At 38.5% G+C, this 13216-nt stretch overlaps 1 protein-coding gene across 1 annotated transcript in view; it reads left to right on the forward strand.

Moving 5' to 3' along the window:
* Window positions 1-7440, forward strand: part of LOC120534714 (zinc finger protein 271-like) — a 113975-nt gene extending 106535 nt beyond the window's left edge. Inside the window, exon 7 of the mRNA XM_039762299.1 lies at window positions 6152-7440. Within this exon, the coding sequence (XP_039618233.1) occupies window positions 6152-6999 (848 nt within the window). The 3' untranslated portion in view covers window positions 7000-7440. The remainder of the gene's footprint in view (window positions 1-6151) is intronic.
* Window positions 7441-13216: the final 5776 nt, after the last annotated feature.

Raw genomic sequence — 13216 nt, forward strand, 5'->3', positions numbered from 1 at the left:
GGACTACTAAGGAGGTACTGAGAGATTTGGAAATTGTAGAGAGAGAAGTGCTGCTCAGATTAAATAGGCTGAACTCAAACAAATCACTAGGACCGGATAATACTTCTCCTCAAGTGCTTAAGGGGGTAAGTGAATACATATATAAACCTTTGTCACTGTCAAAATGCAAAGGGAGATCAGAACAAGATTTGGGGATCCCCCCCTATATTATAACACACAGTATAAGAAATAAAAAAGATGGCTCCAGAGTACTCTCTGGTTCTGCGTCCAAAGAGCGACAAACTAAAGAGGAAAAGTGCTGGGTTCTTATAGAGGCAGGGGAGGAAGAGGTGGGTCCAAAATCAAAGAGCAGGAAATGAAGTCGATTTAAGGTGTAGTTAGGAAAGGGGTACAGGACCTGGAGGATGGTTTTTAGGCTGATTTCTCCTCAGGTGATCTGCAGAAGAGGGATAAGAAAGGTTTGTGAACTTTGTCAAGGCCTTCTCACGTATCTTGCCCTCAGTTAAGCCCTTAGCCTGCCTCCCAAGTGCACGTTTGTTACAACACATTTTAGGAAGGCATCGCACACTACAGAAATTTCTGTTGACTGGAAAATGAAAAATATTATCTTGTTTTATAAAAAAGGTGATTGGGATGATCCAAGCAGGTATAGATAGGCCAGTAAGCTTAACATGGATGCCAAATAAATTAATGGAAGGAATTTATTAAGGAAAAGATTGAGGAAGAAATGTAAAGAACAGTTTTACTGATCAGACCTCCCTCACCTGAACCCATTCTGATGTATTATTTTGGCCCCACAGCTAACTTAACGCACAAGCTCTTCTTCTGTCACCATCCTTGTCTCAGTGCTGCTCCATTACTTTATCAAACAAATCACCAAGACCAGATAATATTCACCCTCAAGCTCTTACAAAGGCTAGAGAGTACAGATATAAACCCTTGACACACATTGTTAGGAAGTCGCTGCGAACTGGAGAGATTCTCAAGGACTAGAAAATGGCAAATATCATCCCATTATATAAAAAGGGTGACAGGGCAGATCCAAGCAATTATAGGCCAGTAAGCTTAATGTGCATCACAGGAAAATTTAATGGAAGGAATTATTAAGGATAAGATTGAGTAACACATAGCAAGGACAGGCGTTATTCTGAACAGTCGGCATGAGTTCAGAAGAGGGTCGTGTTTTACTAACATGATGGAATTCTATGAGGAGGCAACAAATGGATACAATGAAAGTGGAGCAGATGAGATTTTTTATCTGGACTTGGAGTAAGCATTTGAAAGGTGCTACATGATAGGATGGGCATCAAGCTAAATGATGTGGCAGTTCAGGGTGATGTTTGTAGGTGGGTGCAGAATTGGCTCAGACACAGGAAGCAGAGCGTGATGTTGAGAGGGACCTTATTAAAATTGGCTGATAATTAGGTGATTAGTGGTGACCCATAGGGGTCAGTTCTGGGGCTATTGCTATTTTTATTATATATACATTTTTGGATAGAAATATGAGTAACAAGCTGGTTAAGTTTTCAGATGATACTATGCTAGGTGGATTGGCAGTTAATTGAGAATGTGTTGAATCATTACAGAGAGACTTAGGCAGCAGAATTGTAGAAGACGAAATTTAACGTAAGAAAATGTTAAGTACTAGGAGGTTTGCACCCGCTTCGCTCGCTAACTCCCGGCATGCGATTTGTGCCAGCCACTTGGCAACTCTGCCGCTCACGTTGTGAAGAGGTGGGCTGAACGTATCCCAAGGAGACATGGTCTCTTCTCTGAATCCACCTAATAAACAGTGATACAATAGGAAAGGTTTTTTTTTTTTTAACCTCCTCTTTTCTCGATCAGCCGCTGTTGCCTTGCTGCGTTATTTGCATCTCGTGCAGCGCTCTGAACATTTGAAAGCCTCTACAGCAGCTGTACTATCATTTGTCTTTTTATTTCCGGTCCCTGACGTTGTTAAATCTCTTGGCACAAAGTCTCGTCTCACAGGACATGAGTTCTTCTTATTTGTTTTAGTTTATTATTTAAAAACTAAATAGAATCTGAAAATCTGACAATGTCGTATTAAAGTTCGATAAACTCTGAAAAGAATGATACCAAACATATATATGTAGGTTTTAAAATAAGCCAGATTTAAAGTGTGACATCAAAACATCACATAAAATCATTGCACTTTTAAGCTTAGGATTTTATATACTGTATATTGATTAGATTTGGATAGGAATATGAATAACAAGCTGGTTACGTTTTCAGAAGATACAGTGGAACCTCGGTTCAAGAACGTCTCGGTACACGTACAAATCAGTTTATGACCAAAAAGTTCGCCAAACTTTTGCCTTGGTTCACGACCACACATTCGGTATACGAACAAGCCAGTTTCGCTTTCAGTTTGTTCGTGTTCAGTCTGTCTCTGTGCATTTACTGTATAGGGAGCGAGCGAGTGAGTGAGACAGAGAGAGAGCGACACACACACACACACACACACACACACACACAGGCTTGCGAGAGAGAGGCGCGCTAGAGAGAGATACACACGGAGCTCCAGGCTCGTGAAAGAGAGACACACGCACACACGAAAGAGAGACGGAGGGCTGGACGCAAGGTAGAAAAGGCTCGTTTTTGTTTTCAGTTCTGTTTACAGCGATCGGTTCATAGCGTGCATTGTAGCAATGTTACTTTTCTTGGTGGTTCATTAAATTACGGATTTTTCAAATGTTCATTTTTTCCCTGTGCTTAAATCTCATTTAAAAAAAAAAAAAAAGTGTTTTTAGCGAGCAGTTCCTAGCACTATATAGCGCAAACTATTAGAGTGTTAGTTTTCTCTGTTATTCAAGGTTTTCTCAGTGTTATTCAGTATTTTTACATTTAGTTTACTATTTAGCTGTGCATTCTATAGTATAATTAACTATATTTGTGCTTATATACTAAAAAAAATATATTTACATACAGTTTGTACGGTCTGGAATGGATTAATTGTATTTACATATAATCCTATGGGGGAAATTGCTTCGGTTCGCAACCAGAGTTTTGGAACAAATTATGGTTGTAAACCGAGGTTCCACTGCACCAAGATAGGTGGATTGGCAGAAAATCAAGAATCTGTTAAATTATTACAGAGAGTCTTGGACAGCATACAGGCTTGGGTAGATTTGTGGAAGACGAAATTTAATGTAAGAAAATGTAAAGTATTATACATAGTAAGTAAAAGTGTTCTACGGTGGGCTGGCGCCTTGCCTGGGTTTGTTTCCTGCCTTGCGCCCTGTGTTGGTTGGGATTGGCTTCAGCACACCCCCGTGACCCTGTAGTTAGGATATAGCTGGTTAGATAATGGATGGATGGAAGTAAGTGTATGGTTTGAATACACAATGGGAGGTCTGAAAATTGATACCGCTTTGACATTTGCATCACATGGCCATTCCTAATGATGACTGTGAACAAGTCAAAGCCCTTAAGGATCTAATTTAAAGTCTTACATCTCTTAGCAGTTTTCTGAGACGTCTGATCACTTGGAGTGCCCATACATTAGTGAAGTACTCCTTCCTTTTCTCATACTACAAAACAAATAATACATGAAATTTGTTTAAATTGCAGAAAAGGATGGTTTATCTTTAACTTTATGGCTTTTGGAGATCAATTCATCTTCTATTGACTTAACTATTCACAGTAACAGTTACTTTGATCTGGGGGTCCTCACACTTTCGCATGTCACTGTACATGAAATGTCACGACAGTGTAGGTCTTGGGTAATGCTACGTCTGAAAAGAACCATCGTCTTATCGGTGTATATCGTGCATTCAAGTTATAGGACTTAAACGATGAAATCCTAAACTTTCTACTATAGAAAATGCCTGAGTATCTAAAATGATAAATTGCAATTATTTTTGAGTAATACTCTGATTTTTTTCTGTCCTGTCCTGATCATTTTTCTGGTTCTTTTCAAACAGTGCCATTACTGACAGCTAAGACACATTTGTTTCCTTCGCGGTTTTCTTGCTTTCACAGCATTGTTGAAAGTTGAAGTTTCATTTTAATCTTCACATATAACATTCCTATCACTTTTCAGATACTTTAAGATATTTCCGCATGGCAGTTTTTTTCTTCACCACTTTCCACTATGTCTGTTGTACGCATGTCCTCAGATTAACACATTCCATGTCATAAAATCGGTAGACCAGTCAGCCAACTGCAAACCGATTTCACAATAAACAGCAAGAACTGGGCAATTTTTGATTAAAGGCTGATTAATTTGTGTAACACTACTGTTTAATTCAGTTTTCTTTATTGTTTATAGCACTCCTCATTGAGTACAGGCCTAGACTGCTTGATGTTTGGAGCCATAACAGAGAAAATAATTACATACGTGAACACACATATTGGAGCCAAGAGACAGGAAAACCTGGCAAAATTTTAGTTTCCTTAACATAAATAAGTCCTGACAGTAGATACCTGTTAACATTATAATGGTGAGTATAAATGTCACCAGTGTGTCACAAAGCTTACCAGCCCTGGTGTCACCTGCCACTCCCCTATAGAGCTGAAACACCAACAGCTGTGCTCTTCCTTAATTTTCTAATCTTCTCATTTTTCTCCGAGGTGACAGCAGCTTCTGTAGGCCTGGGCACTGAGGCGTCACTCATCCATTGTGCTGTTTTCCTTGGTGTTTTAAAGAAGTCATTTTTTTGTTTATTTTGGTGTAAAATGGTTTTAGTTTAATTGTGGATAAATGTCAGGAAATATTATGATCATTGATTAGTGCCTTTGTCATGATTGGCATGGCATTCTGTTTTATACAGTACTCTCCGTAATGGCTGAGACAAAGAAACATTTTTCTTTCATTTACCGCTTTGCTCAACAGATTAAAAGATTACAAATTAAATAATTCATTAATTAAAGTCACATTATATATTTTCATTTAAAGGGGATTTGCAAACATTTCAGTCACACCCTGTAGAAATGACAGCACTTTTTCTATATGGTCGCCCCATTTCAGGGCACCGTAATGTTTTGGGCTAATTGATATCATAGGAGTTTGTGATTCCTCAGGTGTGTTTCATTGCTTTAGTTCTGTAGGCGTAAGACACCTCGGCTTGCTTCTACCCTTTGGAGTTTTTAGTGGCCATTGTTCAACAGGAGGACAACAGCTGTGCCAATGATAGTCAAAGAAGCCATTATGAGGCTGAAAAACAATAATAAAACCATTACAAACATCAGTAAAACGTTAGGATGACCTAAATCAACTGTATATAATAGCAATAAGAATGAATGCCCAGGTGAGCTCAGTATTCACAAAGGGACAGATAGGCCAAGGAAAACCACCACTGCTGATGACAGAAGATGTTGCTGCAGATTGCATTTTGATTACAGCTTGCACATCCTGATAGTAAGGATATTACATGTATCTCTGTAACATTTTAAATTTAATACCTCATACAGATGGCATGATGTGGCTCAGGTTGACTGAGAGATTCCTCACTGCTCAGGTAGTTCACACAGAAGAGCCGCCTTTGCCAAATAAACCACAGCTGTTAAGACCTGTAAGAGAACTGAGATTGTGTGATTTCTGTGTGATGGTCTCTGTAATGAAGTCACATGTTCAGCACACACTTCAAAGAGGATGACAGTAGGGAGTCAAAATCGGCTTATAATGAAGTCATCATCATGAGTCTAAATGTCATTGTGATACATCAAAACTCACTTCTTGTGCAGCCTGTCAAACATCTGAATGTGAAATGCACAATGAAATTGGATTATCTGTTCAGTTCGTTTTTCCACCCGCTGTTGCTAAAATGCCAACACAAACAAAGTCTGCATGGGACTTAAAATTTTCAATACTTGCCGTAACTTTAAGCCAATTTAAACGCCAAGTTCTAGTTTTAAAAATCCTAACTTTTGTGTGAGAATTGGCTTACACATGTTGCTGAGCATAAGGAAGTTCTATACATGTGGCTCTGCTAAGTAATTGTAATAGAAAACGTAAAATTAACATATTGAGTGTACTTTCCATCTACGACTAAAGTTTTATAATTGCTTATGCTTATCAAAGGTTGTTCCTAATTTCAGCAATCATGTATTTAATATGAGTTAATGTTAATAATAAAGCATTGGATTGAAAATACGCTCTTTTTCCCCTTTTCTTTTAAATTTTGTACAGGAAACAAAGATCAGTGCAGTTTGGAATCTGGAAAAGAATTCTCTGGCAGGAGTGCTCTTCAGAAACACCCTAGAGTTCACACCGGAGAGAAGCCATATTGCTGTACTGAATGTGGTAAACAGTTTTCACAAATGAGCAATTTGAATGACCACACTAGAATTCACACCGGTGAGAAGCCATATTGCTGTACTGAATGTGGTAAACTGTTTTCACAGGTAGGCAATCTGAAGAACCACACTAGAGTTCACACCGGAGAGATGCCATATTGTTGTAATGAATGTGGTAAACAGTTTTCACAAATGAGCAATCTGAAGGTCCACAGTAAAATTCACACTGGAGTGAAGCCGCATTGCTGTACAGAATGTGGTAAACAGTTTTCACGTATAAGCAGTCTTCAGAGGCATACTAGAGTTCACACGGGAGAGAAGCCATATTGCTGTAATGAATGTGGTAAACTGTTTTCACGTATTAGCAATTTGAATGAGCACACTAGAGTTCACACCGGAGAGAAGCCATATTGCTGTAATGAATGTGGTAAACAGTTTTCACAAATGAGCAGTCTTCAGAGACACACTAGAGTTCACACGGGAGAGAAGCCATATTGCTGTAATGAATGTGGTAAACAATTTTCAGAATTGAGTAATCTTCAGAAACACATTAGAATTCACACTGGAGAGAAGCCATATTGCTGTACTGAATGTGGTAAACAGTTTTCACTAATGAGCGGTCTTCAAAGACACACAAGAGTTCACACCAGAATTAAAAGGTTTTCAGTTCGAAAATCAGTCCAGAAAAACAAGCACCCTTCAGGACTCGAGAGTGAGGTTCACTCCTGTCCTGAAAAGTAAGCAAATTAAACTATTGTTGACAAATTAATCTCTGAGAGAAGCCATATTACTGTTTGGAATGTGGCAAACAAATCTGTCAGAGGAGTTCTCTTCAGAGACGCACCAGAATTCACACCGGAGAGAAGTACAACTGAATTGTCCTGACTAAAGAGTGAGGCTCACTCCTTCCTGGACAGTAAGCACATTTAACTGACTGGAATCCATCCTACTTGGTGTTGTGTCAGAAACAAATCAACATAGTGGAGAATTAGAAGTTTATATCCTTTTTCCTTTTCCAGAAACAAAATAAAGAACAGGGCGTCATATAAACCGCTTCTCACCAACGCCCCTACAGCCTCCATCATGGGCCTAGCTCTGCTTTCATAACATACATATTACATATAGAACTATTTATAATATACATATTTCATCATAAAAGAACTCTTTACAATATACAGTACATAACCTCACATTAATAACAGTTCAGCTATATAATAATAAATATTTTTCTATTTTTATATAACAAAAAGTAAAACAACATGCCTTTCTAAAAACTAACTGTTGCACCCCTCTTCTCTTACTGAGGGTTCTTACCTGAGTTTTGTTTTCTTCTTTTTTCCTTCTTTACTAACTTTAAATATAACATTTTACTTTAGCATTCTCAGCACAACTGTTTCAAGGAACAAACTTTTGTTACTAATGTAATTTCCATAACTCTACCATTAATTTTACAATTCGTTACTAGACTCCACATAAGGATACTCCAGCCACCTGCCAAACGTGATTTCCCTTTTTTTTTTTTTCTTTATATGGCTTAGCCAGCAATTTAAAAAAAAAAAAAACACCAAAGTTCAATGTTTTAGTTTAAATAAATTAACTATTTATGTATATACATAACACATCCATACAAATGTATAAACTTAAATAATCCAAGAAATCTATATCAGTGTTGAACCAGCAGTCCTTACTTTGAATGCAAAGATATCAATGAACAAGTGCAATCCCCTTATAAAACCGAAGCCGACAAACTAAATAGAAGGAAGCAAACAAAAGTCGGCGAAAAGATACCACAGATAAGCATTGCAGGCCTGTTACTTGAAGGTAATTGCGACGTTACTTGGCGACGACCTCTTATGCTGTAATAGAGCAGCCGGGTCTCGTTTTTTGGTTTCTAACAGATGTGCATCCCCTTTCGTTTCTTTCCTGTGAGTATCAATTCTCAGCGATAGTTGGTCAGCTGTAACAATATCCAATATTGGCAATATAATCCAATGTCTGCTGACATCTTCCGTGTTCGGCGTTTCACGGACAGTGCTCCCTAGCTCACCGGTTTAGTGTTCTCGACCAGTACGTCCAACCTCCAACACGTTCACGTTTTTCTGTTCCGACTGTTAATTCTGTGCTGGAATCCAGTCTTTTTTTGTCTCTCTTTTTAAACTCCTTGCTGAACTTTACCATGGACTGTATTTCAGTCTGCGCTTTCAGCACAAAAGCCCAGTTCTCTCCTTTCTTTTCTTGCCCCTTCTGACCTCTGTCCCCCGCCTTTCGCTGCTTTCCAAACCAGTAAAATAATTTAACATAAATATCAGCATTTACTTTTTACATTTAAAACCTTAGAAATTACATATCTTTTTAAAAAAATGTACAATAAATTTAACTGTATTAATCAAATTTATATTACAGCATTGCTATTACAACCTCATGACTTGCATTTTAAAGGGCTGCATGACAAAAAACAAACAAAACAGAGTGCCATACCAACAGCTTCTCGCCAGTGCTTATTAAATAATAAATCAAATCATCCATCCATTATCTAACCCGCTATATCCTAACTACAGTGCCACTGGTTTCTGCTTGAGCTAATCCCAGCCAACACCGGGCACAAGGCAGGAAACAAACCCCGAGCAGGGCGCCAGCCCACCGCAGGGCACACACACTCACACAGTAGGGATAATTTAGGATCGCCAATGTACCTAACCTGAATGTCTTTGGACTGTGGGAGGAAACCGGAGTACCCGGAGGAAACCCACACACAGACACAGGGAGAACATGCAAACTTCACGCAGGGAGGACCCAGGAAGTGAACCCGAGTCAGTTACTAATAATTACAAACACAAACTATTAATACAATATAAATAACATGTAAAATAAAAATGAAAATCCAAAGTATCCATATGGTCAGGTTGTACATCATGCTGAATTATATTAAAATGCTGTGGCAGTGCACTACAAGAAGAAATGCTGCTTTTTTAAATTTAGTTTTGTTTTTATTTTTTTGCTTTTGATAAAAAACATACAAAGACTGTATACAAGAACTCAGTGGGGGAGAGCACATAAGTTGTTTAACACTTGAGAATTACCAAATAATATTCATGTCAAATCAATAGAATAAAATTAGAAAGGCTTGGAGAGAGCAGACTTAACCAGTACAGCATCCACCATCACCTGAGGGGGCCTGCAGTCTGTGGGAAGTCACATTAATTAGCATTTGTACTACAAAATACCATTGGTATGAAACTAAGTACACACAAACAGTTGCTTTTGGGGAAATTCATAACTAAAAACTACAAACAAACAAATTAAAAATCAGAATACACTTTGCTACACATACACATGCCAAGAAAATCTGGAGGAATTAATCTCGAGAAGCCATATTGCTGTACTGGATGTGGCTGACGAGTCTCACAAACCAGAATCTTCAGGGCCAGAAAAGAATTCAGACTGGGTGCCACCTTCAGAAGTGGACTTAGTTGGAGAAGATCTACACCGGGGGCATTAACTCCTTTATCTTGGCTTTTATTTTGGTGTTAAATTGTTAATTCCTGATTTGTTATTATGTAAAACTAATGGTGGAATTTTTTTCCTTCCCAGAAAAATACTCTTTCATAGAGCTTTCATAAGGTACTAGCAATGGTAACCTGTGAAAGACGTGTTTTTAGAATGAATTTCAAAAGGATTTGATATGTTATGACTGTTAGACACTGATCGTGTGTCACCATGAGGAGGTCACTACGCCTGTTTGTGCCAATAGTGAAAAAACAAAAGAAATGTAAGCAATTGTGTCTCACATGTCGTAAGTCACCTTGGCATCAGTCACATAATAATAATAATAATTACAAGAAAGTTTAGTAAAATAACGTCCTCAGTCAAAAGGGGTTTCCTGTTCCTTATAGACTTTGAATTCTGCTCTCTTGATTTACTTAAGTCTGCTTTCTTGTTTGTTGTTGTAAATTGTTTGTTGCTTTGAATAAATTACAAAATCCTCAAATTCTCCAGTCTGTCATCTCCAGTCATCTGACGGTGACTCCTGCACTCGGCTTTCTGTTGGTCAAACCCTGTGAATTAGGACATTTATCAGAGGTCCATAAAACCCCTCTTTTACATGGTCTTTCGAGTCAGAAGCTAAACAGAGTGACTGATACCAAAATGGCCAAGGCAGTGTGTGTGGAGGAGCCTAATCTCATCTTTAGTGAACTGGACATCGATGTAGAAGAGAACATCTGAGCTGATATCTCCACATTCGGCCAAACACCAACTCACACACTGCAGACAACCCAACTGTGGTCGCCTCTACGGCCTTTCAGACAACGGGCTCTGTGCTCTAAACTTGCAGAACTCGTCCGAGGCTGCTGAGAGATGAAGATTCCATGTCACCATTCAGACTGGGATGTGAGATACTGTCCTTAGAGAAGTGACGTGCCCTCCATCTTGAGCTCCAATGAAAGTGCTGGTAGCAAACCGAGAAGTGCAGTTAAGTAACCGATCAGTTAAATCAGCAGCAACACATTCAGTGGATGTAAAGCTTTAATCCGACTCTGTTTTTCTGCCATCGAGAAAAGTGAGGAAAAGAAATGCGCTGAACTGGAGGAGATTAGGATTTTATATTTAATGAGTAATATAGTGAATTTAATTTAAGTAACGTTTCCCAGCACTGTTTTCTTGTGAACATTTGTTTTTGTATCTGTGATATCATCTCTGAAATGAATGGTGGAAATAAACTGTCTGCCTAAGCAACTGGCTGAATAAATAGTCAGAAACGCAATAATATCTTATTTTTCTTCTTTATATTGTTTTAACGACAGAATTGTTGACATAACCAATCAAAGTGCCAACTAATTTGCATTGTTGTGTGGCTCAAATTTAAAAATAAATAAAAATCCTACTTTGAGCCATTGACTGATTAGTGTGTCACTGTTTGTTCATTTCTTTCTGTTACACAAAACTGTTCAATAAACAAACTAAAACGCTGGTAAAATTCTGTTACAACAAACTCCCAGGGACCTAAAAATTATTTTGTTGTAATGAGATTCTGTATTTGTTACTATGGTGATTTCTTTATCTTGTGTCCAGACGTTTGTAATCATTTCAATAGCTTCTTTCGCATGAATTTTAATCTCCTCCTGCGTACAAGTTATGCTGATGATATTTTTTCTAAGCATTTCCTTGCCATAATACACTTTCATGGTGTGAATGATGTCCAAATCCAATGGCTGAAGCACTGCTGTGCAATTCGGTGGGAGGAATTCAATGCAAACATTAAATGTTGAAGCATGGTGTGGGCAGCACAGTTATCAATCCGAAGCCAAATCATCCTTTTCCTCTTCTTCATATTGTGAAGTTTCTGAACACTTGGAGTCCCCACCCAATGGCAATGACACGCTGAATTGCGTCCCAAAGCGCGATTGCAGCGTCTGTGAAAGATTCTTTGTCTGTTGCTGTGGCAGGGCAACAGCACACTCACACAACTTCAGTGAAGCTGCATTTCAAAGGGAAAAAACTGTGTTCCCAACAATAAAAATAAACATCCGTAACTTGCTGTGTTGCCAACAATTTTCTTTGTCCGAAAAACAGGGCAGTATACATCAGATAATTTAAAATAAATGATTCACATGTATTTGCGAAATGGAGGTTCTATCCCATAATATTTATTTGCACATTATATGTCTGATTTCTTCTTATACAAAACATTAAGCGTACGGGAGAGAAGTGAAAGGAATAGAAACTCTGGTGATTTAAACAGCGAGGATATCGGAGAAGCAACGCTGGGCTTTTTAATGATATCGAAGATACAAGGAGGACGGAAAATACGCCGCTTATAAGTGACTGGCACAAAAAAGAGCCTTGGTGAATAAGTCGCCTTTTGTCCCAGCCACATAAAAACAGGAGGTGATGGCGTTCAAAATTCACATTCCAATCTTAAAGAAACACATAGAGGTGAGTGTGCGGACATGAACTGTAAGAGAGGAACAACTAAAGGACTTGTGGTTGTGCAGGAATAGTTGGCATTCGCGGCAAGGTGTCGATTAAAACACTTGGAAAGTAGATTTCATTTCCAAAGTTTAATTTGCAGATTTAGACGTTCATACAAGTGTGTGTGGTCGACAATAAAAAGTTAAACTATTCTTAATTCTCAAATTACACATAAAGGAAAATAGATAACGTTGCTAAATCTTTCACATCTACTAATCACAAAGTTACAATACTGAAGTTGGTCACTGGATGTCTGAATGTGACCTCACAGTCTCTGTTTACTATCTACATGTACCAGAAAGCCGCTTTGTGGATCCTCCGGGATCGATGTGCCTGCTGCGATGTTTGCTAAATGGCTCGATGTGCTGAAGCACAATGCCGACACACAAATGCATTCGTGGTGCTTTGATATTCAAGAATCGCATATTGCACTGCAGCGTATTTGAGCCACAGAGAAAAAAATTAAGGACATAGTGAAGAGGTCTGTTTTGAGATTAAAGCGGATATTTTGGTTTTAACCTCGAAATATCCACTTTAGCCTCGTAGTTTACTTTATCATTAAAGTAGACCATCATACACGTCATCTTAAAACCGACTCAGTTGTTAATCGCTATGAGCTTCTGCACGGAAAGCAACAATCGCCACACAACACACGTTACATTTATGATATTCCAGCTTTCTGCACATTTAGAATCCTTAGGTTTATACTGGATATCACTTTGATGATGAAATGCATTAAAGTATGTATGTTACATTTTACAGATAAGTCGTTAACTTCATTTAAATAATGAATACTGTTAATAATTACACATGTGGGGCGGCACGGTGGCAGAGCGGTAGCACCATGGAGTCACATCATTGGTGTTCCCTGCCTGGAGTTTGCGTGTTTTCCTGCTGGGTTTCCACAGTGCGCTCTGGTTTCCTTCCAAAGATATGCAGGTTTGGTGACACTAAAATGACGCCAGTGTATGCGAGTGCTTGTATTCAC

This window comes from Polypterus senegalus, chromosome 8 (genome assembly GCF_016835505.1).
Source record: "Polypterus senegalus isolate Bchr_013 chromosome 8, ASM1683550v1, whole genome shotgun sequence".
In the NCBI taxonomy this organism is placed as follows: Eukaryota; Metazoa; Chordata; class Cladistia; order Polypteriformes; family Polypteridae; genus Polypterus; species Polypterus senegalus.